Here is a 24,586-nt window from a genome sequence, read left to right as displayed (position 1 = left end):
CATCAAACTCAATGGTAAAAAATCGAAAGCTTGTCCTCTAAGTACAGGGACAAGACAATGATTTCTTTCTTGCCACTTCTATTCCATATAGTACAGCAAGTCCTAGCCAGAGCAGTTAGGCAAGAAAAAGAAATAAAAGGCCTCTAAATAGGAAAGGAAAGAGTGAAATTGTCTGTTTGCTGGTGAAATGTAGAAAACACTAAGGATTCCCCCAAAACTGACTAGAACTGATTCAAAAATCAATAAAGTTTCAGGTTACAAAATCAACATACTAAAATGAGTAGCAATGCTATGCGCTAATAATAAACTATCCGAAAAATAAGAAAACAATTTCAATTTACAACAGCATCAAAATTAAAATAATTAGAAATAAATTTAACCAAGGAGGTAAAAAATTTGTACACTGAAAATTATAAAACACTGATGAAAGAAACTGAAAACACACATAAATGGAATGACATCTCATGTTCATGGATTAGAAGAATTAATATTGTTAAAATGTCCATGTTACCCAAAGAGATCTACAAATTCAACACAATCTCTATCAAAATTCCAATGTTATTTGTTACATAAATAGAAAAAAAAACCTTAAAATTCTTATGAAACCACAAAAGCCCCAAATAGCCCAAGAAATCTTGAGAAAAAGAACAAAGCTGAAGGTATCAGACCATCTGATTTCAAAATATAATGCTTTTGTAATAAAAACAGCATGGTACTGGCATAAAAATAGACACATCAACCAATGAAACAGGATAGAAATTCCAGAAATAAACCCAAGTATTCATGGTCAATTGATTTTCAATAAAGGTGTGAATAATACACAATGGGGAAAAATAGTCTTTTCAATAAATTGGGAATACTGGATACCCACAGGCAGAAGATAAAATTAGACACTTATCTCTCACCACATACAAAAATTAACTCAAAATAGATTAAAGACTTAAATATAAGACCTGACTCTGTAAAACTACTGGAAGAAAACATAGGAGAAAGCTTCATGACGTTAGTCTGGACAACAGTTTATTGGATAGGACCCAAAAAACAGACAACAAAAGCAAAAATATACAAATGAGATTGCATCATACCAAAAAGCTGCTGCATAACAAGGGAAACAACAGAGTGAAAAGACAACCTATGAAATGGAAGCAAATATATGCAAACCTGTGTCTATTGCAGAGTAGGATAGAGTAAACAATAAAGTATTGTATATTTTAAAATAACTAGAAGATAGATTTTTGAATGTTTTCATCACAAATGTGTTTAAGGTGATGGATATGCCAATTATCCTGATTTGATCATTACACAATTTGTACAAGTATTGAAACATCATGTTGTATCCCATAAATGTGTACAATTATTATGTGTTAATCATATGTTGAAAAAAGAAAATGTTAAGAAACCATACATATGATAAGGGCTTTTTAGCCAAAATGTATAAGGAACTCAAACATCTCATTGGCAAGAAAATATATAACTATAAAAATGGGCAAAGGGCCTGAACAGGCATTTCTCAAAGGAGGACATACAAATGGCCAACAGATATATTTAAAAATGCTCAACATCTCTATCATCAGGGAAATGCAAATTAAAACCACAATAAGATGTCACCTCACATCTGTTAGAATGGCTACTATAAAAAAGATGAAACATAGTAACTGTTGACAAATATGTGGAGAAAAAGAACCCTTGCATACTGTTGGTGGGAATGTAAATTAGTATAACCAACCATTTTGGAAAATAAAATGGAGGTTTCTCAAAATACTAAAAATAGAATTGCCATATGATCCAGCAATCCCACTTCTGAGTTTATATCCAAAGGAATTGAAATCAATATGTTGAAGAGATGTCAGCAACCCCATGTTTATTTCAGCATTATTCACAATAGCTGATATATGAAACCAACCTAAGCATTTGTTAATGAAGGAATAGATAAAGAAAATGTAGGCTGGGTGCAGTGGCTCACACTTGTAATCCCAGCACTTTGGGAGGCCGAGGTGGGCGGATCACAAGATCAGGAGATCGAGACCACAGTGAAACCCCATCTCTACTAAAAAATGCAAAAAATTAGCTGGGCGTGGTGGCGGGCACCTGTAGTCCCAGCTACTCAGAGAGGCTGAGGCAGGAGAATGGCGTGAACCCAGGAGGCGGAGCTTGCAGTGAGCCGAGATTGTGCCACTGCACTCCAGCCTGGGCGACAGAGCGAGACTCCGTCTCAAAAAAAAAAAAAGAAAATGTAGTGTTATATATACAGTGGAATACTATACAGCCTTAAAAAGAAAGAAGTTTTGTCATTTGGACAACATAGATGAAACTGGAGGATATTATCCTAAGTGAAATAAGGCAGGCACAAAAAACCAAATACTGTATGATCCCACTTACATGTGGAATGTAAAAACATCAATCTCAGAGTAGAAAGTTGGTAACCAGAGGCTAGAGAGGGACAGAGAAATGGAAAAGGGAAGATGATTATCAAAGGGTACAAAATTGCAGTTAAACTGGGGGAATAAGCTTTTGTGATCTATTGCATTACATTGTGACCACAGTTGATAACAATGTATTGTGTATTTCAACATTGCTATAAGAATAGATTTTTTGCTATTCTTATCAAACTACCAATGACATTCTTCATAGAACTAGAAAAAACTGTTGAAAAATTCATGTGGAACCAAAAAAGAGCCCAAATAGTCAAGGCAATCCTAAGCAAAAAGAACAAAGCTGGAGGAAACACATTACCTGACTTCAAACTATACTACAAGATTACAGTAACCAAAACAGCATGATACTGGTACAAAAACAAGCACATAGACCAATGGAACAGAATAGGCAGCCCAGAAACAAGGCCATACATCTACAGCCCATCTGATCTTTGACAAAGCTGACCAAAACAAGTGATGGGGAAAAGACTTCCTATTAAATGCATGGTGCTGGGATTACTGACTAGCCATATGCAGAAGATTGAAGCTGGACCCTGTTCTTACACCACATACAAAAGTCAACTCAAGATGAATTAAAGACTTAAGTGTAAAACACAAAACTATAAAAACTCTGGAAGACAGCCTAAGCAATACCATCCTGGACCTAGGAATGGGCAAAGATTTCATGATGAAGACATCAAAAGCAATTGCAACAAAAGCAAAAATTTACAAATAGAATCTAATTAAGCTTTTGCACAACGAAAGAAACTACTAACAGAGTAAACAGACAACCTACAAAATGGGAGACAATATTTGCAAATTATGTATCTCAAAAAGGTCTAATATCCAGCTTCTGTAAAAAACTTAGACAAATTTACAAGAGAAAAGCAACCTCATTAAAAAGTGTGCAAAGGACATTTACAGACACTTCTCAAAAGAAGACATATATGCTGCCAACAAGCATATGAAAAAAGCTCAATATCACTGATCATTAAGGAAATTCAAATCAAAACCATAATGAGATACCATCTCACACCCATCTGAATGGTTACTATTAAAAAGTCAAAAAAGAACAGATGCTAGCGAGGTTGCAGAGAAAAGAAAATACTTGTACACTCTTGGTGGGAGTGTAAATTAGTTCAACCATTGTGGAAAGCAGTATGGTGAATACTCAGCTAAAAGCAGAACTACCATTCAGCTGAGCAGTCCCATTACTGGGTATATACCCAGAGGAATATAAAGCATTCTACCATAAAGACACATGCTCGTAAATGTTCATTGCAGCACTATTCACAACAGCAAAGACATAGAATCAACCTAAATGCCCATCAATGACATTGGATAAAGAAAATGTGGTACCTATACACAATGAAATACTATGCAGCCATAAAAAAGAATGAGGTCATGTCTTTTGTGGGAACATGAATTAAGCTGGAGGCTATCATCCTTAGCAAATGAACACAGGAGGAGATAACAAATACCACATGTTCTCACTTAGAAGTGAAAGCTAACTGATGAGAACTTATGAACACAAAGAAGGAAATGAGATACCAGGGTCTACTTGAGGGGGAGTGGGAGGGGAGAGGGGAGCAGAAAAGATAACAACTGGGTACTGGTCTTAATACCTGGGTGATGAAATAATCTGTACAGCAAATCCCCATGACACGTGTTTACCTATGTAACAAATCTTCACATGTACCAACAAACCTAAAATAAAAGTTAAAAAAATGCAGAACATATGCACCATGGAATACTATTCAACCATAGAATGAGATCATGTCTTTTGTGGGAATATGGATGGAGCTGGAGACTATTATCCTTAGCTAACTAATGCAGGAACAGAAAACTGAATACCACATCTTCTCACTTATAAGTGGAAGCTAAATGATGAGAACTCACAACACAAAGAAGGGAACAACAGACACTAGGGTCTACTCGAGGGCCTTGGGTGGAAGGAGGGAGAGGAGCAGAAAAGATAGCTATTGGGTACTGAGCTTAATACCTTGGTGTTGAAATAATTTGTACAATAAACCCCCATGACATGAATTTACCTATGTAACAAACCTTCACATGTACCCCCCGAACCTAAAATAAAAGTTTTAAAAAAGAAAAAAAAAAGATTCATCCATGTGCAGTGGCTTATGCCTGTAATCCCAGCACTTTGGGAGGCTGAGGCAGGTGGAACACTTGAGGCCAGTAGTTCAAGGCCAACCAGGTCAACAAGGTGAAACCCCATCTCTACTAAAAATTTAAAAAAAATTAGCCAGGCGTGTTGGTGCACGCCTGTAATCCCAGCTACTTAGGAGGCTGAGTCATGAGAATCGCTGGAACCCAGGAGGCAGAAGTTGCAGTGAGCCAAGATTGTACCACTGCATTCCAGCCTGGGTGACAGAGTGAGAATATATCTCAAAAAAAAATAGATGTTAAAATTTATTTTTATTTTAAGTTATGGGGTACATGTACAGGATATGCAGGTTTGTTACACAGGTAAATATGTGCCATGGTGGTTTGCTGTACCTCTCAACCCATCACCTAGGTATTAAGCCGAGCATGCATTACTTAGTTTTCCTAATGCTCTCCCTCCCCTCACCCCAGCCCCCGACAGGCCCCAGTGTGTGTTCTTCCCCTCCCTGTATTCATGTGTTCTCATTGTTCAGTTCCCACTTATAAGTGAGAACATGTGGTGTTTGGTTTAAATAATAGATTTTTAACATTCACGTTACACACACAAACAAGTTGGTAAGGTGTGGGATATGTTAATTAGCTTGATTTAGTCTTTCTACAAGGTATACATTGATCAAAACATCACATCCTGCCCCATAAATATATGTAATTGTTAAATAAATATGTAAAAATGAATAGGCAAACCACCAACTGGGTAAGTATAATACACATAACTACCAAAGGAATCATTCAGCATATGAAAAAATGTATACAAATTAATAACGAAAAAGACAAATAATAAAAATAGGCAAAACTTAAGCAGACACTGCCAAAAAAAGTAGCTAAAAAGCACTTAAAAGATGCTCAATTTAATAAGTCATTATGGAAATGCAAATTAAAACACAATGAGATACTACTTAACACTCATTACAATGACTAAAATTCAAAGACTGGCAATACCATGTTTGTTGGGAGCATGTGGAGCAACTGGAACTCTCAGACATTGCTGGTGGGAATGTGAAATGGTACAACCCTTCTAGAAAATAGCTTGGTAATTTCTTATAGAATTAAGCATACATCTTTCCATGATCCTGCAATTTCATTCCAGGTTGTCTATACAAAGAAATGAAAACATATATCTACAAAAAGACTTGAATAAGAATGTACACAGCAACTTTATTTGTAATAGCCAAAAAATTCATAATACATTACACATATATCTGTCAGTATGAAAATAGTTACACCATAGTACACTCACACAATTAAATAGTACTCAGCTTTATGAAAGGAACAAACTACTGATACATGCGATGCAATAACATAGGTAAATCTTCAAAATATTATGTTGAGTGCAAGAGCTAGAAACAAAAAATACACATATTATGATTCTAAAAAGATACAGTTAAAGGTCAGGCAAAGCTAATATTTGTTGATTGAAATAGAAACAATGGTTGCCTCTGGGGGCAGGAAGAATGGGGGGAGCACAGGGGAACTTTTAGAGATGATGAAAATATTTTGTCTTGAATAAAGTTTGAGTCACATAGGTGTATTCATTTAACAAAACTCATTAAGCTGTACATTTATGATCTGTGCATATCATTCTCTTAATTATACCTTAATTAAAAATAATAAATTATTAAAAGATGCAGCATTTACAATTAGTATTTTATTTTGTGGAACACATAACTTTTAAAAATATGTGCAATTTAATTAACAAAATAAATGCTCTGAGTTCTTTGGAATAAGAGGTAAATCTGACATAGAGCCTGTCCTCCAAGAACATAGAGTGTATAAGACCATTGGAAACTTCCAGGACGAATTAGAGAGCCCCCAGAGAGGGAAGATTAGAGCAAAGGCAAAGGGGAAGGAATGGGATGGCCTGTAGGTAGCTGGGATTTTATGGGATGGCATGTGAAAGGAAACCACAGGAAGACAGTGTACCTCAAACTTTAAATATGTGTTGAAATTGATTTATCTAATTATAAAACTTAATTTCATGTTTGCAAAATTCAAAAGTAGTGAAAGCAATAAATTTAGTGACTCAGATCTGGTAAATGGAGACTTTTCAGAGGTTTAACTTAAAAATTAACCAGTTTATTCATTCATTAAGCCATTCAACAAAGATTTATTAAGCTAGGGGGATATTCTAAGGTCTGCCAAAATGAAAGACGACTGCTCTTTTGGAGCTAGATTTAAGTTTGATTTTTCTAATTTTGTTGAGACAGAAATTGTACGGAAGAGAAAAAGAAATTAATTAAAAATATAATATTCTTTGAGTCCCTATCAAGTGCAGTGACCAAAGAAATGCAGACCTTTTCTGCACTGCTTTCAGCCTTCTGCAAAAGGTAGGATTCATTAAAAGTGGGAACAACCCTGGACCCCAGAGTTGGCAAAGCTCTCATGGGGCTGTCGTGGAAGCCTGTGAGTAAGGCAGTTCGAGAGACACTGCACTTAGTGTTTGTTTCATAGGCACTGTCTCACTTAATCCTCACAAGGACTCTCTTAACTGTTTTAAGATCAGGGCTGAGAAAGTTTAGCAAATCAGACAGACAGGGGCAAAGTTGCCTCTCAAAGCCACATATATCTGATGGAAGTAGAGGCTGTCCATCTCTACACCAGACTGCTTCTTGACATCTCGGAGGTGCCCTGAGGGAAGCATCCTTCACTGTGATCCACCTCAGCAGTGTCCTGCAGAGCCCTCTGGAGAACCAGCTTGAGGATCGGCTGCTGCAGCCGCCACTGCTTCCTAAAGGAGCCCACGAAGAAGTAAATGATGGGGTTGGCACTGCTGTTAAGAGATGACAGGACAACTGAAACTGGATGAATATGACAAAATAAGACATCAGACTTCCAGATCCATAATAGGAACCACTGAATGCCAAAGGGCAGGCCGCAGAGGAGGAAGACCAGCACTGTGAGCAGGATGGTCAGGTACAGCCTGGTCAGTGGCAGACCCCGAAAGCCACAGAGGATCCTGACCAGCAGGGCCAGGCTGGACGCACAGAGAACCACGAATAAAAAAATCAGCCATGCTGCAGTAATGAAATCAAATGTCCGACACCAACCAAAGTCACCATCACTAAATAAGAAGCCACAGAACTTCCCTTCCAAGATGCTCAGCAGTAGGGACAGGGCCCAGAGCAGGACACACACGACCGCTGACAGGTGTCTGGGGCGGCGGCAGCGATACCAGATGGGCCACAGGACGGACAGGCAGCGCTCGGTGCTGATGGTGCTCAGCATGCTCAGGCCTGCAAGGTAGGCACAGGTCATCACAGTGGTGAAGAAGCTAGGAAAATTGATGGAGATGGAACAGAAGAAGTTACTGAGGTACACCAGGCAATTTATAATCTGGAAGCAGAGGAAGAGGAAGTCGGCCCCGGCCAGGCTGAGGACGTAGACAGAGAAGGCGTTCCTGCGCATGCGGAAGCCCAGGAGCCAGAGCACAAACCCGTTTCCTACCAGCCCGACCAGGGCAATGAAGAGGATCAGGAAGACCGGGATCAGGGCCTCCTTGCCACAAAGCAGAGGAAGGGCTTGGTCATTTCCATCCATTGTTGTACTTTCGGTTCCCCAGGCCGGGGTGGTTGGATCCATGCTCAGAAAACCTCCACTGGTGCCCCTGGGAACAAAAACAAGACTTGAGCACCTGCTGCATGTTCACTGATTCTCATGACCAGCCTGTTACGTGGTAATTACCGCCCCTGTTTTACAGGAGAGGAAATTAGAGGCTTGAAGAGATTAAGTCATTTATTAAGGGCCAGGGAGTCCTAGCACCTGGATTCAAACTCATTTCTTGCTGACTGTGAATCCTGGGCTCTTTCTATTACAAGGTAGACCCTCTACTGTTATGGGAATATTCTAAGGCCCAAACACCCCCATTCACTGTCACTGTGTCATGTCTCCTGGAGGCAGGAAGAGAAAAGTCTAGGCAGAATATGTGGGACAGCAAGAGACAGGACTCTGAGTTCAGCATTCTTTTTATCCTGGCATACAGATTTCCTCTCAGGGGCCAGAAGAAATGACCCAGGCCATGACCCATGGCCACCCTTAATGACTGAGAGGGGTCCATCAACAGTCAGAATGGAGATCATGATTTAGGATCATAACGGAGATGTGACTTCTTGCTAGGACAGGTCTGAGGACAGCCAGGCCTGTCAGGCTAGAAATTGCTCAGTGAGTCAGCTTTATGAAAACAGGAAGAATTTTTCTCTTATCCATTTCTGTGTCCTCAGTGCCTAGCTCAATGTGAGGGCATAGTGGAGAGTCAAGAAGTTTGTACCACATATGAATGAATGAATGAATGGGGAGCCGAGTAGTTGAAAATTTGGGCTAAGTGGAACATCGACATTTTAAAATGAAATTGGTCACTAAAAAACACACATGGAAAGAAATGAAGAAAACATCGTTCCTCATGTTTCCTTCTGGGAAAGCTCTGGTGTATTTGAAGGGATTGCTTCTGCCTACACAGATAATGAATAATGGCCACTGTCATATCTTCAATCCTGGAAGGGCTAATATATGGCTTTTGCTCAGCACCCAAAAGAGTTTAAACTTCCAATTTATGGAGAGGATTCAGGGTTTATCTGAATTTCTCTGCATCTTGGAGGAAAAGGGGGCAATTTGGGAAAAGGAGAGGTGGCAATTGAGAGTGTCTAGTGTCTAGAGGTGACTAGAGGGTGTTGCGGTATGAATACATCTAAGGTGGACCCATTACTTCCCCCAGATGATTTTGAGATTTCTTTGCAAATTAAAGCATTTGTGAACAGGATTATTTGGGGAAAGGAGTGGGAAATTAGAAAAAAGAACCATGTCTACGCTGTGCAGGGCTTTGGGGGAAAAGGCAGATGCTTATGTAAATTACACTTGAGAAGGAGCCCTTACTCACAATGGGGTGAACAATAGCAGCTGGCTGAGTGCTCTTCAGGTATAGCCTCTTTAAATCCTCTTCAGAGCCCGGTGAGGGCAGTACTATTATTAGTCCAATTTTACAGATAAGGAGATTAAAGCACAAATATATTGAGTCATGTGCTTCAGGTCTCACAAACAAGTGGTAGAGCCTGCATTTGAACCCACAGGTCTGTGTCAGAGGGCTTGTTCTTAACCAGCCTTGCAGCCCCACTGCAAGGGTTCAATGCCAACTACACATGAAGAAAGGAGAAAAGCAACAAGTAATGCTCATATCAAATCCAAAATGGAATGTCAAAATTGCAGTTTTTTAAGCCTAGATTAAGCAACTTTAAGAAACAGTAAGGAAGAGAAATTAATCAAATAAGGAGAAGAGATGTGAATAGAAGCCAACTGAGAATAAGCAACTGAATGTAAGAGCTCTTTCTTGCTTCAGAAAAACAGCTGTCAATCACTCCACACTGCAGAAAACTCTCATGGGTTGGAGGCCTCCAAGGGCAAAGTGAATGTGTCCTCCGTGGGGGTGCAGAATTGGCATCAAGGACTGAATGCATCCATCACATGCTGTCTTAGTTCCTGTAGCCCTGGTTGGCCTATTGAAGATATGGAAGAAAACCACTTCTGTTGTCCTCCCTCGGGGCAGGTTGGCCTTTTTATTCATGGCATTGAACACAGTTTGCACCTGTATTTTTTTTTTTTTGAGACGGAGTCTTGCTCTGTCGCCCAGGCTGGAGTGCAGTGGCGTGATCTCAGCTCACTGCAAGCTCCGCCTCCCCGGTTCACGCCATTCTCATGCCTCAGCCTCCCGAGTAGCTGGGACTACAGGTGCCCACCACCATGCCTGGCTAATTTTTTGTATGTTTTTTTAGTAGAGACGGGGTTTCACCATGTTAGCCAGGATGATCTTGATCTCCTGACCTCGTGATCTGCCCACCTCGGCCTCCCAAAGTGCTGGGATTATAGGCATGAGCCACCGCGCCCGGCCCTGCACCTGTATTTTTAAGTGTCTGTCTGTTTTATCTTTTATCTCCCTCATTAAACTCAACATTTTTGTTGTGGTTGTTCACTATTATATCCCCAGCCTCCAACACATGTCCCTTGGAGGCCATCTATTGTAATATGCTCATTTAACAAAGAAAGACAGGCTTGACGTGTACAAAAGAGTTTCCTGAATCACCTGGTGAAAAGCAGGTCCAATACCAGCTCCAGTCTCCTGGGGCCCTGTCCTAGGTTTATTTCTGTTCCATGTCTACATCATTCACTATTTGTGAGGCAGTCTTGAGAAAAATCTCCATGTGAGTACAGATGCTAAAAGAGAATCAGGGGCTATAGGGACTGCTTGTTGCCCCAAAAGCCATTCTCCTTTTCTCACACATAATAATTCTGAGTCTTAGATCAGAAAAAGGCCCATTTCTCAGCTTCCCTTTATGCTAATGGCACCATGTAACCATATGTGATGGTCAAGGGGAGGTGAGACAAAGTGATATAGCCAGCTCCTCCTGTACTCTTTCTTTTTTTCTCTTCTCTCTGGCTGGAATGCTGATGTGTTTGGGAGCCATGTAGGACCATGAGGGTAAGGGTACCGCTTTGGGGATGGGGAAATAGAAATTGGAAGGAGCCTTGGTGTTTGATGTCTTGGAGTCATCAGCCCAAGTCTAATAAACATTCTTTTTGATTATCACTATAATAGGTTTCTTTTTAGAGAAGCCAAAATCATAAACTTACATTACGCATACCTGTGTACTTATACCTGGGAGTACCTATGTACTCCCGGTCCCTTTTTTTCCCAACCGCATTCCATTCTCAAGGCACTTATGATGACAGTGAGAGACTAGTCCAAAGAAGTGACACTAGATGGGAAAGTCAAACAATTAAAAAAAAGGAAGGTGATAGAATGAGAAGTTGATTCAATCACATTAATAGAGAAAGTCTCAGGAAATACAAACTGAGAAGAGGCTATGGGAAGAAATGGACTTTTCCTATTTGCCATTAGTATCTCATGTCCATCCTTCTCTACCTGCCTTTGCATCCTGGGAAGAGACATGTCTGTGCCTCGTCAATGGGCTGTCTTTCACTCAGGCTCCAAAGGGTACACATTGACAGGAGATTGGAGGGTGATTTTTTTTTCAGCCAAAGGGACACATTGACAGGAGATTGGGGGATGATATTTAAAAAATTTCCTGCTCTCTCCCTGCTCCCTGAAGGGCTGTGAGTTGGCAGTGGCAGTGTTTTTCTACCTAAGGACATAGCCCTGTCTGGTGGCCCTTTCCTGTAGCCGCAGCTACAGTTACAGTTACAGCTACTGCTACAGCACATTCTGAGTTCTCAGAACTTCTCTTTCTTCTTATCACTTCAGACCTAGCAATGGTAACAGCCCTCCACTATCACTTGCCTTTGAAGGCTTCATCATTCCTTAATCCCTGTTCACACCTTTGTAAACAGTCTCTTCACTAAACTCTTCTAAACTACCCCTTTAAAGTGTGTGATGTGTGTTTTCTGCTGGGACAATGACAGATATGAAGAAAAAACCTTTTGAATAACAAGAAAATCAGTGCAACCTGAGGTTTTAAGTAACAATTTAGCTTAGGGAAGTAATGCCTTCATTCTAGCCTGCCCCTAAATTAAAATTAGCAAAATCTTTCTCTCCATAGTTGTAGATTTGAATGGTTGAAGAGAAGGGGAGAATATAGGTAGATAGAAGAAAAGTAGGATGAATCTGCTTGACCCCATTTGGATCTCCCACCATCCAAGCTGCCAGGATCCAAAGCTCCCTCAAAGTAGCTTCCTGTCTCCTTTTCCTGATGAATTCATCAGGATGTGGACTAAGGTAAAAACCAAAACTGCCTTTGAAAGAAGATGGTTCTTGAACAAACTCTTACCTTAACACCCTTCTTTCTACTGGAGTTGGTGAGTTGAGAAGTGCTTTCCTGGGACTGGCAAACAGCTGAGGATGGGGAGATGCCTGCAGGAGCTGGAGTGAAACCTGATGACTGAGTAAAGCTTATCAAGATGCTCAACAACCCTGTGATTTCCTGTACAGAGGGTGCTGGAAAATAAGAGTATGACACATGAAACCGCATGAGATGTTTCTCAGCATTTGCTCTGACTCCAATCACTTATCTTGGTTTCTCCCCTACCCTCTCCGGCCCCACTCCCTGCAAGGAATCACCATCCTGAAGTCTTTCGTTGCCACAATGAGCCTCTGCAGGAAGCAGAACAATCAAGCAACGTGAGCTTTCATAGCTAAAGAATAGTCTGCCCTCTTCTGCTTGGCATTCAAGGCCCTGGCTTACTTGATCTTTTAAAATCGGGTTTATTTCAAATGACACTAAGGTGTTTAAAATGAAATGCAAAGTCTCTCCAAGTCTCTTTCCCCAAAAGCAACCACTGCATACAGTTTCCATTCTTTTTTTAAAAAAAGCATTGCATAATAAAACAACATTTCTATTTTTGATTTACCAATGTTAACAACTAGATATATTGAGTCTCCTTATAAAATATAGGGGACTTAGCACATCACATGTACCATCTGTCACGTTTCTCCCTCTACATCATGGTATTTATTAGCTAGATTATTTTTAGATCATCTAGAGCCAACCAATATTTTCAGCCTTATCTCCTATGACTTCCTTTCATGTGCCTATGCTGCAGCCAAATTGAGTTATAAGTAACAATTATGAAGCATTTAAGACAATCAGAAGAAATTATTCACTCATTTATTCATTCATTCAACACTGTTTATTGTTTGCCTATGATATGTCAGGTACCATTCCAGGCAATGAAGACACAATGATGAACACCATACAAGATCATGCCCCTTTGCATTCCAGAGCAGCTGGGTGACCTTAGACAGGGAACATGTGTTGACTGAGGCGAGTTCTGAGACTCAGCATTTTCTTGTATTATACTTTGGCGCAGTGGGTAAACCATGCATTTGTCCCCAGAAATCTGCTTTCCTCACGAGCAACACCAGGACCTTAGAAAGTTTTGACCTCTGTTACCGTCTAACCTACTGTGCTCTATTATTTTATTTTGAGTCTGTTTCCCTCCAACAAATGAAACACTTATTATTGTTTTAAATAGTCAGTGTTTGTTCAGATTTATCCACATAGTCACCAATGCTCTTGCTCATCCTCCCATTTTACATCTCATTTCTTCCATTTCTCAAAACGCATTCTTCAGGAGTTCCTTTTGTGAGAGTCTCTGCATGGTAAATGCCTCCTTTTATCTGTCTGAAAATGTCATTGTTTCACCCTTGTCTTCTAAAGATGGTTTTTCCAGGCATGGCATTGTAGGGTGATAGTGACTTTCTTCCAGCACACTGAAGATCCACCTTCTGACTGCCAATGTTACTGTTGCGGCCATCAGTATGGTTACTGTTGCAGCCATCAGTCAGGTTGCCATTTGCTTGTGGTGATCTGCCTTGTTTTCTCTAAGAGCTTTTATTTTTCTCTGCTATGATACATTCTCACCAAATTGCATCTGGTGACTCTTTTTCAAATCATGTTTGGGATTTGTGGAGTTTCCTAGATTTTAAAATTATCATCATTTAATATTTTTAAACAATTTAATGCTATAATCTCTTAAAATATTAACATAACGGTGAAGAACACAAGACCAGGCTACTTGGCATTTCTCCTATGGGACCTTAGCCAGATTTTGTAACTCTGTTGTGTTTGTTTCCTCATCAGTAGAATGGGGATAACATTATTAGTCTGTAGGTTTGCTGTGAAGATGAATAATTTAATGTATATAAATGATTTCCAACAGGAGCACATAGTAAGTACTATAAAATTATTAGCCCTTATTATCACTTTTAGTATTATCTCTTTCTGGACGTCTAATTCAACATATGTTAGACCTCTTCTTCTACCATCCTTATTTCTTAACCTTTTCCTTATGTCTCATCTCTTTGTCTCTGAGGCTGCTTTCTGGGTAATTTCTTCAGATGTATCTTACAGTTAACTAGATTCTTTCCATTGTGCCTAATCATCTGTTTAATCTATCCACTGAAGTTTAAATCCAATTTTTATATTACTAATTTCTAGAAGTTCTATTTTATTTTTTCAAAATTATACTTTAAGTTCTGGGATACACGGGCAGAACATGCGGGTTTGTTACCTACGTATCATATGCCATGGTGGTTTGCTGCATCCATCAACCCGTCATCTACATTAGGTATTTCTCCTAGTGCTATCCTTCTCCTAGCTCCCCACCCCCTGATAGGCCCCAGTGTGTGATGTTCCCCTCCCTGTATCCATGTGTTCTCACTGTTCAACTCCCACATATGAGTGAGAACATGCAGTGTTTGGTTTTCTGTTCCTGTGTTAGTTTGCTGAGAATGATGGTTTCCAGCTTCATCCATGTCCCCGCAAAGAACATGAACTCATCCTTTTCTACAACTGCATATAATTCCATGGTATATATGTACCACATTTTCTTTATCCAGTCTATCGTTGATGGGCATTTGCGTTGGTTCCAGGTCTTTGCTATTGTGAATAGTGCTGCAATAAACATACGTGTGCATGTGTCTTTATAGTAGAATGATTCATAATCCTCTGGGTATATACCCAGTAATGGGATTGCTGGGTCAAATGGTATTTCTGGTTCTAGATCCTTGAGGAATCGCCACACTGTCTTCCACAATGGTTGAACTAATTTACACTCCTACCAACCGTGTAAAAGCGTTCCTATTGCTCCACATCCTCTCCAGCATCTGTTGTTTCCTGACTTTTTAATGATCGCCATTCTAACTGGTGTGAGATGGTATCTCATTGTGGTTTTAATTTGCATTTCTCTAATGACCAGTGATGATGAGCATTTTTTCATGTTTGTCGGCCACATAAATATCTTCTTTTGAGAAGTGTCTGTTCATATTTTTCACCCACTTTTTGATGGTGTTATTTATTTTTTCTCGTAAATTTGTTTAAGTTTCTTGTAAATTCTGGATATTAGCCCTTTGTCAGATGGATAGACTGCAAAAATTTTCTCCCATTCTGTAGGTTGCCTGTTCACTCTGATGATAGTTTCTTTTGCTGCACAGAAGCTCTTTAGTTTAATTAGATCCCATTTGTCAATTTTGGCTTTTGTTGCCATTGCTTTTGGTGTTTTATTCATGAAGTCTTTGCCCATGCCTATGTCCTGAGTGGTACTGTCTAGGTTTTCTTCTAGGGTTTTATGGTTTTAGGTCTTACGTTTAAGTCTTTAATCCATTTTGAGTTAATTTTTGTATAAGGTGTAAGGAAGGGGTCCAGTTTCAGTTTTCTGCATATGGCTAGCCAGTTTTCCCAACACTATTTATTAAATAAGGAATACTTTCCCCATTGCTTGTTTTTGTCAGGTTTGTCAAAGATCAGATGGTTGTACATGTGTGGCATCATTTCTGAGTCCTCTGTTCTGTTCCACTGGTCGATACATATGTTTTAGTACCAGCACCATGTTGTTTTGGTTACTGTAGCCTTGTAGTATAGTTTGAAGTCAGGTAGCGTGTTGCCTCCAGCTTTATTCTTTTTGCTTAGGATTGTCTTGGCTATACAGGATCTTTTTTGTTTCCATATGAAATTTAAAGTAGTTTTTTTCTACTTCTGTGAGGAAAGTCAATGGTAGCCTGATGTGGATAGCATTACAACTATAAATTACTTTGGGCAGTATGGCCATTTTCATGACATCGATTCTTCCTATCCATGAGCATGGAATGTTTTTCCATTTGTTTATATCCTCTCTTATTTCCTTGAGCAGTGGTTTGTAGTTCTCCTTGAAGAGGTCCTTCACATCCTTTGTAAGTTGTATTCCTAGGTATTTTATTCTCTTTGTAGCAATTGTAAATGAGAGTTCACTCATGACTTGGCTCTCTGTTTGTCTATTATTGGTGTATAGGAATGCTTGTGATTTTTGCACATTGATTTTGTATCCTGAGACTTTGCTGAAGTTGCTTATCAGCTTAAGGAGATTTTGGGCTGAGACGATGGGGTTTTCTAAGTATAGAATCATGTCATCCGCAAACAGACAATTTGACTTCCTCTCTTCCTATTTGAATACCCCTTATTTCTTTCTCTTGTCTGATTTCTCTGCGCAGAACTTCCAATACTATGTTGAATAGGAGTGGTGAGAGAGGGCATCCTTGTCTTGTGCCAATTTTCAAAGGGAATGCTTCCAGCTTTTGCCCATTCAGTGTGATATTTGCTGTGGGTTTGTAAAAAATAGCTCTTATTATTTTGAGGTACGTTCCATCAGTACCTAGTTTATTGAGAGTTTTTCGCATGAAGCGGTGTTGAATTTTATCGACAGCCTTTTCTGCATCTATTGGGATAATCATGTGGTTTTTGTCATTGGTTCTGCTTATGTGATGGATTACGTTTATTGATTTGCGTATTTTGAGGCAGACTTGCATCCCAGAGATGAAGCCGACTTGATCATGGTGGATAAGCTTTTGGATGTGCTGCTGGATTTGGTTTGACAGTATTTTATTGAGGATTTTTGCATCAATGTTCATCAGGGATATTGGCCTGAAATTTTCTTTTTTTGTTTTGTCTCTGCCAGGTTTTGGTATAAGGATGAGGCTGGCCTCATAAAATGAGTTAGGGAGAAGTCCCTCTTTCTCTATCATTTGGAATAGTTTCAGGAGGAATGGTATTAGCTCCTCTTTGTACCTCTGGTAGAATTTGGCTGTGAATCCATCTGGTCCTGGGCTTTTTTTGATTGGTAGGCTATTAATTACTGCCTCAATTTCAGAAGTTGTTATTGGTTTATTCAGGGATTCGGCTTCTTCCTGGTTTAGTCTTGGGAGAGTGTATGTGTCCAGGAATTTACGCATTTCTTCTAGATTTTCTAGTTTATTTGCATAGAGGTATTTATAGAATTATCTGATGGTAGTTTGTATTTCTGTGGGCTCAGTGGTGATATCCCTTTTATCGTTTTTTATTGTGTCTATTTGATTCTTCTCTTTTTTCTTCTTTATTACTCTTGCTAGCAGTCTATGTATTTTGTTAATCTTTTCCAAAAACCAGCTCCTGGATTTATTGATTTTTTGAAGGGTTTTTCATGTCTCTATCTCCTTCAGTTCTGCTCTGATCTTAGTTATTTCTTGTCTTCTGCTAGCTTTTCCATTTGTTTGCTCTTGCTTTTCTAGTTATTTTCATTGTGATGTTAGGGTGTTGATTTTAGATCTTTCCTGCTTTCTCCTGTGGGAATTTAGTGCTATAAATTTCCCTCTAAACACTCCTTTAGCTGGGTCCCAGAGATTCTGGCATGTTGTGTCTTTGTTCTTATTGGTTTCAAAGAACTTATTTATTTCTGCCTTAATTTCATTATTTACCCAGTAGTCATTCAGGAGCAAGTTGTTCAGTTTCCATGTAGTTGTGTAGTTTTGAGTGAGCTTTTTAATCATGAGTTCTAATTTGATTGCACTGTGGTCTGAGAGACTGTTTGTTATTATTTCCATTCTTTTGCTTTTGCTGAAGAGTGTTTTACTTTTAATTATGTGATCAATTTTAGAATAAGTGCAATGTGGTGCTGAGAAGAATGTATATTCTATTGATGTGGGGTGGAGAGTTCTGTAGATGTCTATTAGATCTGCTTGGTCCAGAGCTGAGCTCAAGTCCTGAATATCCTTGTTAATTTTCTGTCTCACTGATCTGTCTTTTATCGACAGTGGGGTGTTAAGGTCTCCCACTATTATTGTGTGGGAGTCTAAGTCTCTTTGTAGGTCTCTAAGGACTTGCTTTATGAATCTGGGTGCTCCTGTATTGGGTGCATATATATTTAGGATAGTTAGCTCTTCTTGTTGAATTGATCCCTTTACCATTATGTAATGTCCTTCTTTGTCTCTTTTGATCTTTGTTGGTTTAAAGTCTGTTTTATCAGAGACTAGGATTGCAACCCCTGCTCTTTTTTTGCTTTCCATTTCCTTGGTAAATATTCTATTCCTTCATCCCTTTATTTTGAGCCTATGTGTGTCTTTGCATATGAGATGGGTCTCCTGAATACAGCACATCTGTATACATCTCCTGATGGGTCTTGACTCTTTATCCAATTTGCCAGTCTGTATCTTTTAATTGGGACATTTAGCCTATTTACATTTAAGGTTAATCTATTTGATATTTTGTTTTTCTACTTTCTTAGTCATTTTTTCATTTCTTGATGCTGACTTGTGTTGCCAATTCTTTCTTTTATGTCTTTAATCCTATTAAGCATGGCAATATTATGATTATCTGATAATTCTAGTGCTAAAGTCTATGTGTGTCTGACTTTACTGTCTGTAATTTCTTCTGGCACTTTCATGTGATTTGTTTGTGATTTTTGACTGTGAGTTGCCACTTGCCTTGGGAGCTTATTTGTGGAAATTCTGTAAGGCCTGAATTGTAGTTGAGTTCTTTTAGAGAGGTCTTCTGTTTTCTTTTTCTAATTGACTGGAGGAACTTCCCAATATGCTTTCATGTATCAGGTTGTCCTCAGAAACCTCATTTGTCATTTGAAATTTTAGGAAGACCACAGGTTGTATGAATTTGGATCACAATGTGATACTGACTTATGGTTATAAATTCTCAAGAAAAGCGTTTTGTTTTGGTTTTGTTTGGTTTGTGTTTTTTTTTTTTTTTTCCCCAGAGCCAAGTGTGCATCAGGCAGTTTCTTGGCAGTTGTATTTCTCATGAATGAGAACACACTAAAGGTTCGGTCTTTTGAAATCCTGCATTTTCATGAGGTTTTCCTGTTAGACTTCCCACCATGAGTTGTTCTAAACTCTTTCATTCCTTTTGGGCTTGTAGCCATAATACAAAATGAGAATCTCCTTCTGAGAGGAAAAGATAACCATTTAGGAAATGAATTGATCATGCCTGTGCTTCAGAGAAGTCTTGTCAGTCTGCTGAATGTACAAGATACAGAATATAGATGAAAACATAAATCACTGGTTATACTTCTACATGGAAACAACTGCATAAATACTTTGGTATATGCATACAAAATATATAATTGATACTGTTTTATAATATGTGGTTTATTTCTAATTTGATAATTATTGATTGTGGGACCTCCAACATAAATGATAACTCTTTTGATCTCAGTTCCCCATCTGTAAAATGGGATGCCTTACAGTTGTGATGAATCTGAAACTAAGAACTCTGGTGCCTATGGAGGTTTCTCTCCTCCAAGTACCAAAGAGAGTAGAGACCTCAAATAGGCCTCTCTCTGAGGCTAAAACTTGGGTTCCAGGATGACTCTCATCTTTTAGATCCTTATTGGCTTCCAGGGTTTTCATAACTATGATAAATCATCAACCTAGGCCCCCTCCATGGCTTACAATATGATATTTCAATATATGTATACAATGGATAATGATCAAATTGGGTTCATTAACATATCCATCACCACAAGCATTTATCATTTCTTTGTGTTGGGAATATTCAAAATATATTCTTCTAGCTATTTAAAAATATACAGTAAATTGTCATTAATTATAATCACCCTACAATGCTGTAGAACTCTAGAACTTATTTCTCCTATCTAGCTGTAATTTTGTATCTGTTAACCAAAATTAGGCTATCCATCTCTTCATCATTCCCAGCTTCTAGTAACTTCTATTCTACTCTCTATTTCTATGACATCAACATTTTTAGCTTTCACATGTGTGAGAACATGTGGTATCTGTCCTTCTGTGCCTGAATTATTCCACTTAAAATAATGTCCTCCAGACTCATCCACGTTGCTGCAAATGATAAGATTCTTTCTTTTTTGTGGCTGAATAGTACTCCCTTGTGTATATGTACCATATTGTCTTTATCCATTCATCTGTTCATGGACACAGGTTGAGTCCATATCTTGGCTATTGTGAATAGTGCTGCAATAAGCATGAGAGTGCAGACATCTCATCAACATACTGATTTCCTTCCTTTCAGATATATATCCAGTAGTGGGATTGCTGGATAATGTGGTAGTTCGATTTGTAGCTTTCTGAGGATGCACCATACTGTTTTCCATAATGGCTGCACTAATTTGCATTCCCACCAACTGTGTATGAGTTCCCTTTCTCTGCATCCCCACCAGCATTTATTTACTTTTTGTCTTTTTGATAACAATCATTCTAACTGTATTAAGATGATATCTCATTGTTTTTATTTGCATTTCTCTGACGATTAGGGATTTCGAGCATTTTTTTTCACATACCTGTTGTCTATTCCTATGTATTCTTTTAAGAGACGCCTATTTAGCTCATTTGCTCATTTTTAAATTGGATTGTTGGTGGGTTTTTTTGTTTGTTTGGTTGGTTTTTGCTTTTGAGTTGTTTGAGTGCCTTGTATATTCCAGATAGTAATCCCTTGTTGAATAGTTTGCAAATGTTTTCTCCCATTCTGCTAGTTGTCTCTTCACTCTGATGATTGTTTCCTTCACTGTGCAGGAATTTTTTAGTTTGATACAATCCTATTTGTCTAGTTTTGCTTTTGATCCATGTGCTTTTGAGGTCCTCTTTGCAAAGTCTTTGCCCACGCCAATGTTCTGATACAATGTTTTTGTTTTCTTCCAATAGTTTCGTAGTTTCAGGTCTTATATTTGAGTCATTAATTCATTCAGAGTTGACTTTGTATGTAAGAGATAGGGATCTAGTTTAATTCTACTGCATGTGGATATCCAGTGTTTCCAGCACCATACTATGAATATTTGTTCATTTAATGGTGTTCCATAAGTCTTATAGGCTTTCTTCACTATTTTTCATTCTTTTTTTTCCCCCAGACTGGATAATTTCAAATGATCTGTCTTTGAACTTAGAGTTCTTTCTTCTGCTTGATCAAGCCTATCATTGAATCTCTCTGTTGTATTATTTATTTTATTCATTGAATTCTTCAGCTTCAGGGTTTGTTTATTTTTAAAAATAATATCCACCTTTTGTTAAATTTCTCATTCATATCATGAATTGTTTTCCTGATTTTGTTAAATTGTCTATCTGTATTTTTTTGTATCTCATCGAGTTTCCTTAAAATCATCATTTGAACTCCTTTTCCAGAAATTTTTAAATTTCATTTTTAGCAGTGTCTGTTACTAGAGAGTTATTGTATTCCTTTAGTGGTGTCATATTTCCTTGCTTGTTTATGTTTCTTCTGTCTCTGCATGATGTTTCTTGTATCTGTCCATCTGATGGAACATCTACCTCTTCCAAACTTTCTAGAATCATCTTTGTAGAGAAAGACTTTCACCTGCAGTTTGGTCTTAGTATGCTGGTTGGTCAGGACAACTCTGTTTTTGTGTAAGTTGAGTGATATAATCGCTATGCAACTTCCTCAGCTGTATTCATTGTTGGCTCATTGAATAACTGTGGGTGCCTCAATGACTTAGACTGTAGAAGTTTGTGGCGGTGGCAGTAGTGGTGGAGGTTGTTAAAGTCTTCATGGGCAAGGGCTTTTGCTGTCCTCTTATTCTTATTTCCCCCACAGTGTGGAGACTTAGCTGAGAGAATTCTTCTTGGTATCAGGTCGGACATGGCCTACATGCAGCTGCAGTGGTACTAGGTTCTAGGTGAAGGTGCTTAGAGCATTTGTGGGGCTGGGGTCCTAGGCTCAGGGGCATCACAAACCTATTGTGGCACCTGGGTCTTGTGGTGCAGGTTTGCTCTCTGTGTTTATTGGATGTAGGTTGTCCAGAGAGCACCTTTAGCAGTTTGGGCTCAGGGGCTGTGTTGTAGCTGCAATTCTACTTCTAGGGGCCAGGGCAAGAACTGGTCTGACTAAGGAGAAGAAGGAGTGCTCTGGAGGTTTCGGCCTGGGGAGCAGAATATGGCTGCAATTCAGGAACCTGAGCCAATAGGGCTTGGTGGCAACTCCGGTGTCAGGGATAAGGAACCACGTGGCGACTCTAGACCTTGGGGATGGTGGGGTGGGGGTATATTTTAGACTCTGTGAGGCCAGGTACAATGGCAGCAAGGACCCTAAAATGTCAGAGCACAACTGTTGTCTCGGCCCTGGGGAGCAAGGAGCAGCACAGGAAAGACTCCACTTCCTGGGGAGTGAAGTCTGACACTTAACTTTTTGCAATACTCATTGTGTGACCTTTAAGAAGCTCCTTAACTTTCCTGGATCTCTATTCCTCATTCCTAAAATAGGACTAATCCTGTAGTTCTCCAAGGGTGTTTTGAGGGTCATTTGGTTAACTTTTGCATGCTTCATAAATGAAGGTATTGGTTAGTCCTGAGTCTTCTGCATAATAACTGTTTGATATTGAATAAGCTATTTTCCCTCTCAGAGCCCCAATTTGGAAATCTGTTAAGTATAAGATATGCCTCATAGAGGTATCAAATTAAATTGTAAATTAAACAGTATAAATCAACTGGTACAACGCCTAGCTTATAGATGCTTGATAAATAATACCTGTTATTCTAGTTCAAATTTCACTGCCAAGTTTTGAGTTAAATTTAGATCTTCAACTTCGTCAAAATTTACTGTTATATACTTTAATGAGGAATTTTTTTAGGGATTCTGAAGCAGGGAGCGCAAACAGCAAACTCTTAACATTTTGGCTTCTGGTTACTGAAATATTTAATATCATCAGATTAAGGAGGGATGGAAAAGAAATGTAACATTACGACATTACGCCACTAGGTGGTAGTCAAGGATCATTGCTTTGTTAGCATGAGGTAACCCTTCACTGGCCAGCAGGGGGCCCATGTCAATGACATGGCTGGAAAAAGCCTGGGATCTCAAGCCGAGGTGTATTTGTGCGTGGTGTGTGTGCCTTCGTGCAAGAGGGAATGGGGAGGGAGGGTGAGGACAGAGGGAGGGGAGAGGGAGATGAATCCAAGTGAGACGAATGCCCTGTGAAGTTTGGGAACCAGTCTCTACCCACTGTCTACTTACCCACCCCAATTTTCTTTTTTCTCTTTTGCTTTTCCCTTTTTTTTTTTGACAAAGACTTCCCCTGCACCCAGGCTGAAGTGCAGTGGCAGGATCGTAGCTCGCATCTCCAAACTCCCGGGCTCAAGCCGTCCTCCCACTCCAGCCTCCTGAGTAGCCAAGATTGTCTATCCCAATTTAAAGTAGAGCAATGAAGGGGACCCATGTAATTTTTGCAACCTGAGCATTCATGGATGGCAGCATGTGCAGCAGCTCCTGTGAGTGTCTATGAAATCAACCACTGAAATACTGGTCCCAAATCCTGATCTACTAAGTCTATGAACCCAGGTTAGGATTACTAATTTAATCTTACTGTCATGTTGCTTAACCTCACTAGTCAGTCATTGGCTTCCTCATCAGTAAGATGGCTGTTGTGAGGTATTCAAGGTGCACACGTGAGTGCTTAGTACATGCTTAAAGCCCTGTGACATCAGAATGTGCTCTCTGTCATCGTCAGGACCATCTTTATTATTTCACCGACTTTCCCAGTCTTCCACAGGGTTTCTGAAGCTTGCTCCTAAAATCCCAATCCCCAAGGCCAGCAGGGTCTGAAACTGCTCAGCACGTGTCTGCCACATTAGGCTTTGGGGCAGGGCAATAGCCTGAGGACAGCAGATGGAAGCACTGGGCAAAGATGCGGTGCCTGCACCTGCTGCTATGCGACGGAGGGAGGGATGCCCCAGGTTCCCTTCTGTTCCTGCTTCTCTGTTAGAGTGGATACCTCATGTGAACATGGGCTGGAGGCTGGATGGCCCTATAGAGATGGAAAGGGTTATTACCTCTGGTATAATTCTCTCATTTGTTGGGAAACAAAAGAGTAAGACTTACTGCCCATTAGGTCTCAGTGACAACAACTCATCTCCACATCTTTCTGACTTTCAGGGAGCCCCAGTGACCTTCACGTCACCCTCTTCTCCCCAGGTTCCTTCAGGCCTGGCTGCCATCTGGCAAGGCCTGCCTATCTGGTTTTCCCGGGCTTCCCTCTGCCAGTGTTTGGCCAGGGCGGGCCAGGGAGAGGCTGTAGGGACCAGCTGCCAGGGGTGGGCAGGGTGTGTCTGACCCCACAGTGGAGGGTTGGGCAGCCAGGGAGGAGGGCAGAGTGTGGAGCTCTGGGTCAGTGAAGACTTGGGTCCAGTGAAGGCCTATAGCTCAGGAGGCTGAGGGCGACTCCCTGAAGGTTGGGCTGGTCCCAGGCTTTGCTTGTTGGGTGGAGGAGACCTGTGGGGC

The 24,586-nt window shown here is 39.7% G+C and overlaps 1 protein-coding gene across 4 annotated transcripts; it reads right to left on the bottom strand.

Annotated features, from left to right (window-relative positions):
• Nucleotides 1-6,228: 6,228 nt before the first annotated feature.
• Nucleotides 6,229-24,312, bottom strand: MRGPRX2 (MAS related GPR family member X2). 4 transcript variants are annotated; one of them, XM_055281300.1, is made up of 4 exons: nucleotides 24,188-24,312; nucleotides 12,365-12,531; nucleotides 11,222-11,335; nucleotides 7,188-8,199 (listed from the first exon to the last, which is right to left on the bottom strand). In XM_055281300.1, the coding sequence occupies exon 4, from the start codon at nucleotides 8,172-8,174 to the stop codon at nucleotides 7,188-7,190; it is 987 nt and encodes a 328-aa protein (XP_055137275.1). In that variant the 5' UTR covers nucleotides 8,175-8,199; nucleotides 11,222-11,335; nucleotides 12,365-12,531; nucleotides 24,188-24,312. The 4 variants fall into 4 exon arrangements, with proteins under 4 accessions (XP_063497856.1, XP_055137276.1, XP_055137275.1 ...); XM_055281299.2 differs by lacking the exon at nucleotides 24,188-24,312 and adding an exon at nucleotides 23,673-23,719; XM_063641786.1 differs by lacking the exon at nucleotides 11,222-11,335 and having other exon boundaries at nucleotides 6,229-8,199.
• Between the last annotated feature and the right edge of the window lie 274 nt (nucleotides 24,313-24,586).

Source organism: Symphalangus syndactylus, chromosome 6 (genome assembly GCF_028878055.3).
Source record: "Symphalangus syndactylus isolate Jambi chromosome 6, NHGRI_mSymSyn1-v2.1_pri, whole genome shotgun sequence".
Classification (NCBI taxonomy): domain Eukaryota; kingdom Metazoa; phylum Chordata; class Mammalia; order Primates; family Hylobatidae; genus Symphalangus; species Symphalangus syndactylus.
The sequence above is the reverse complement of the archived record's forward strand: the minus strand, read 5'-3'. Positions and strand labels throughout refer to the sequence as shown.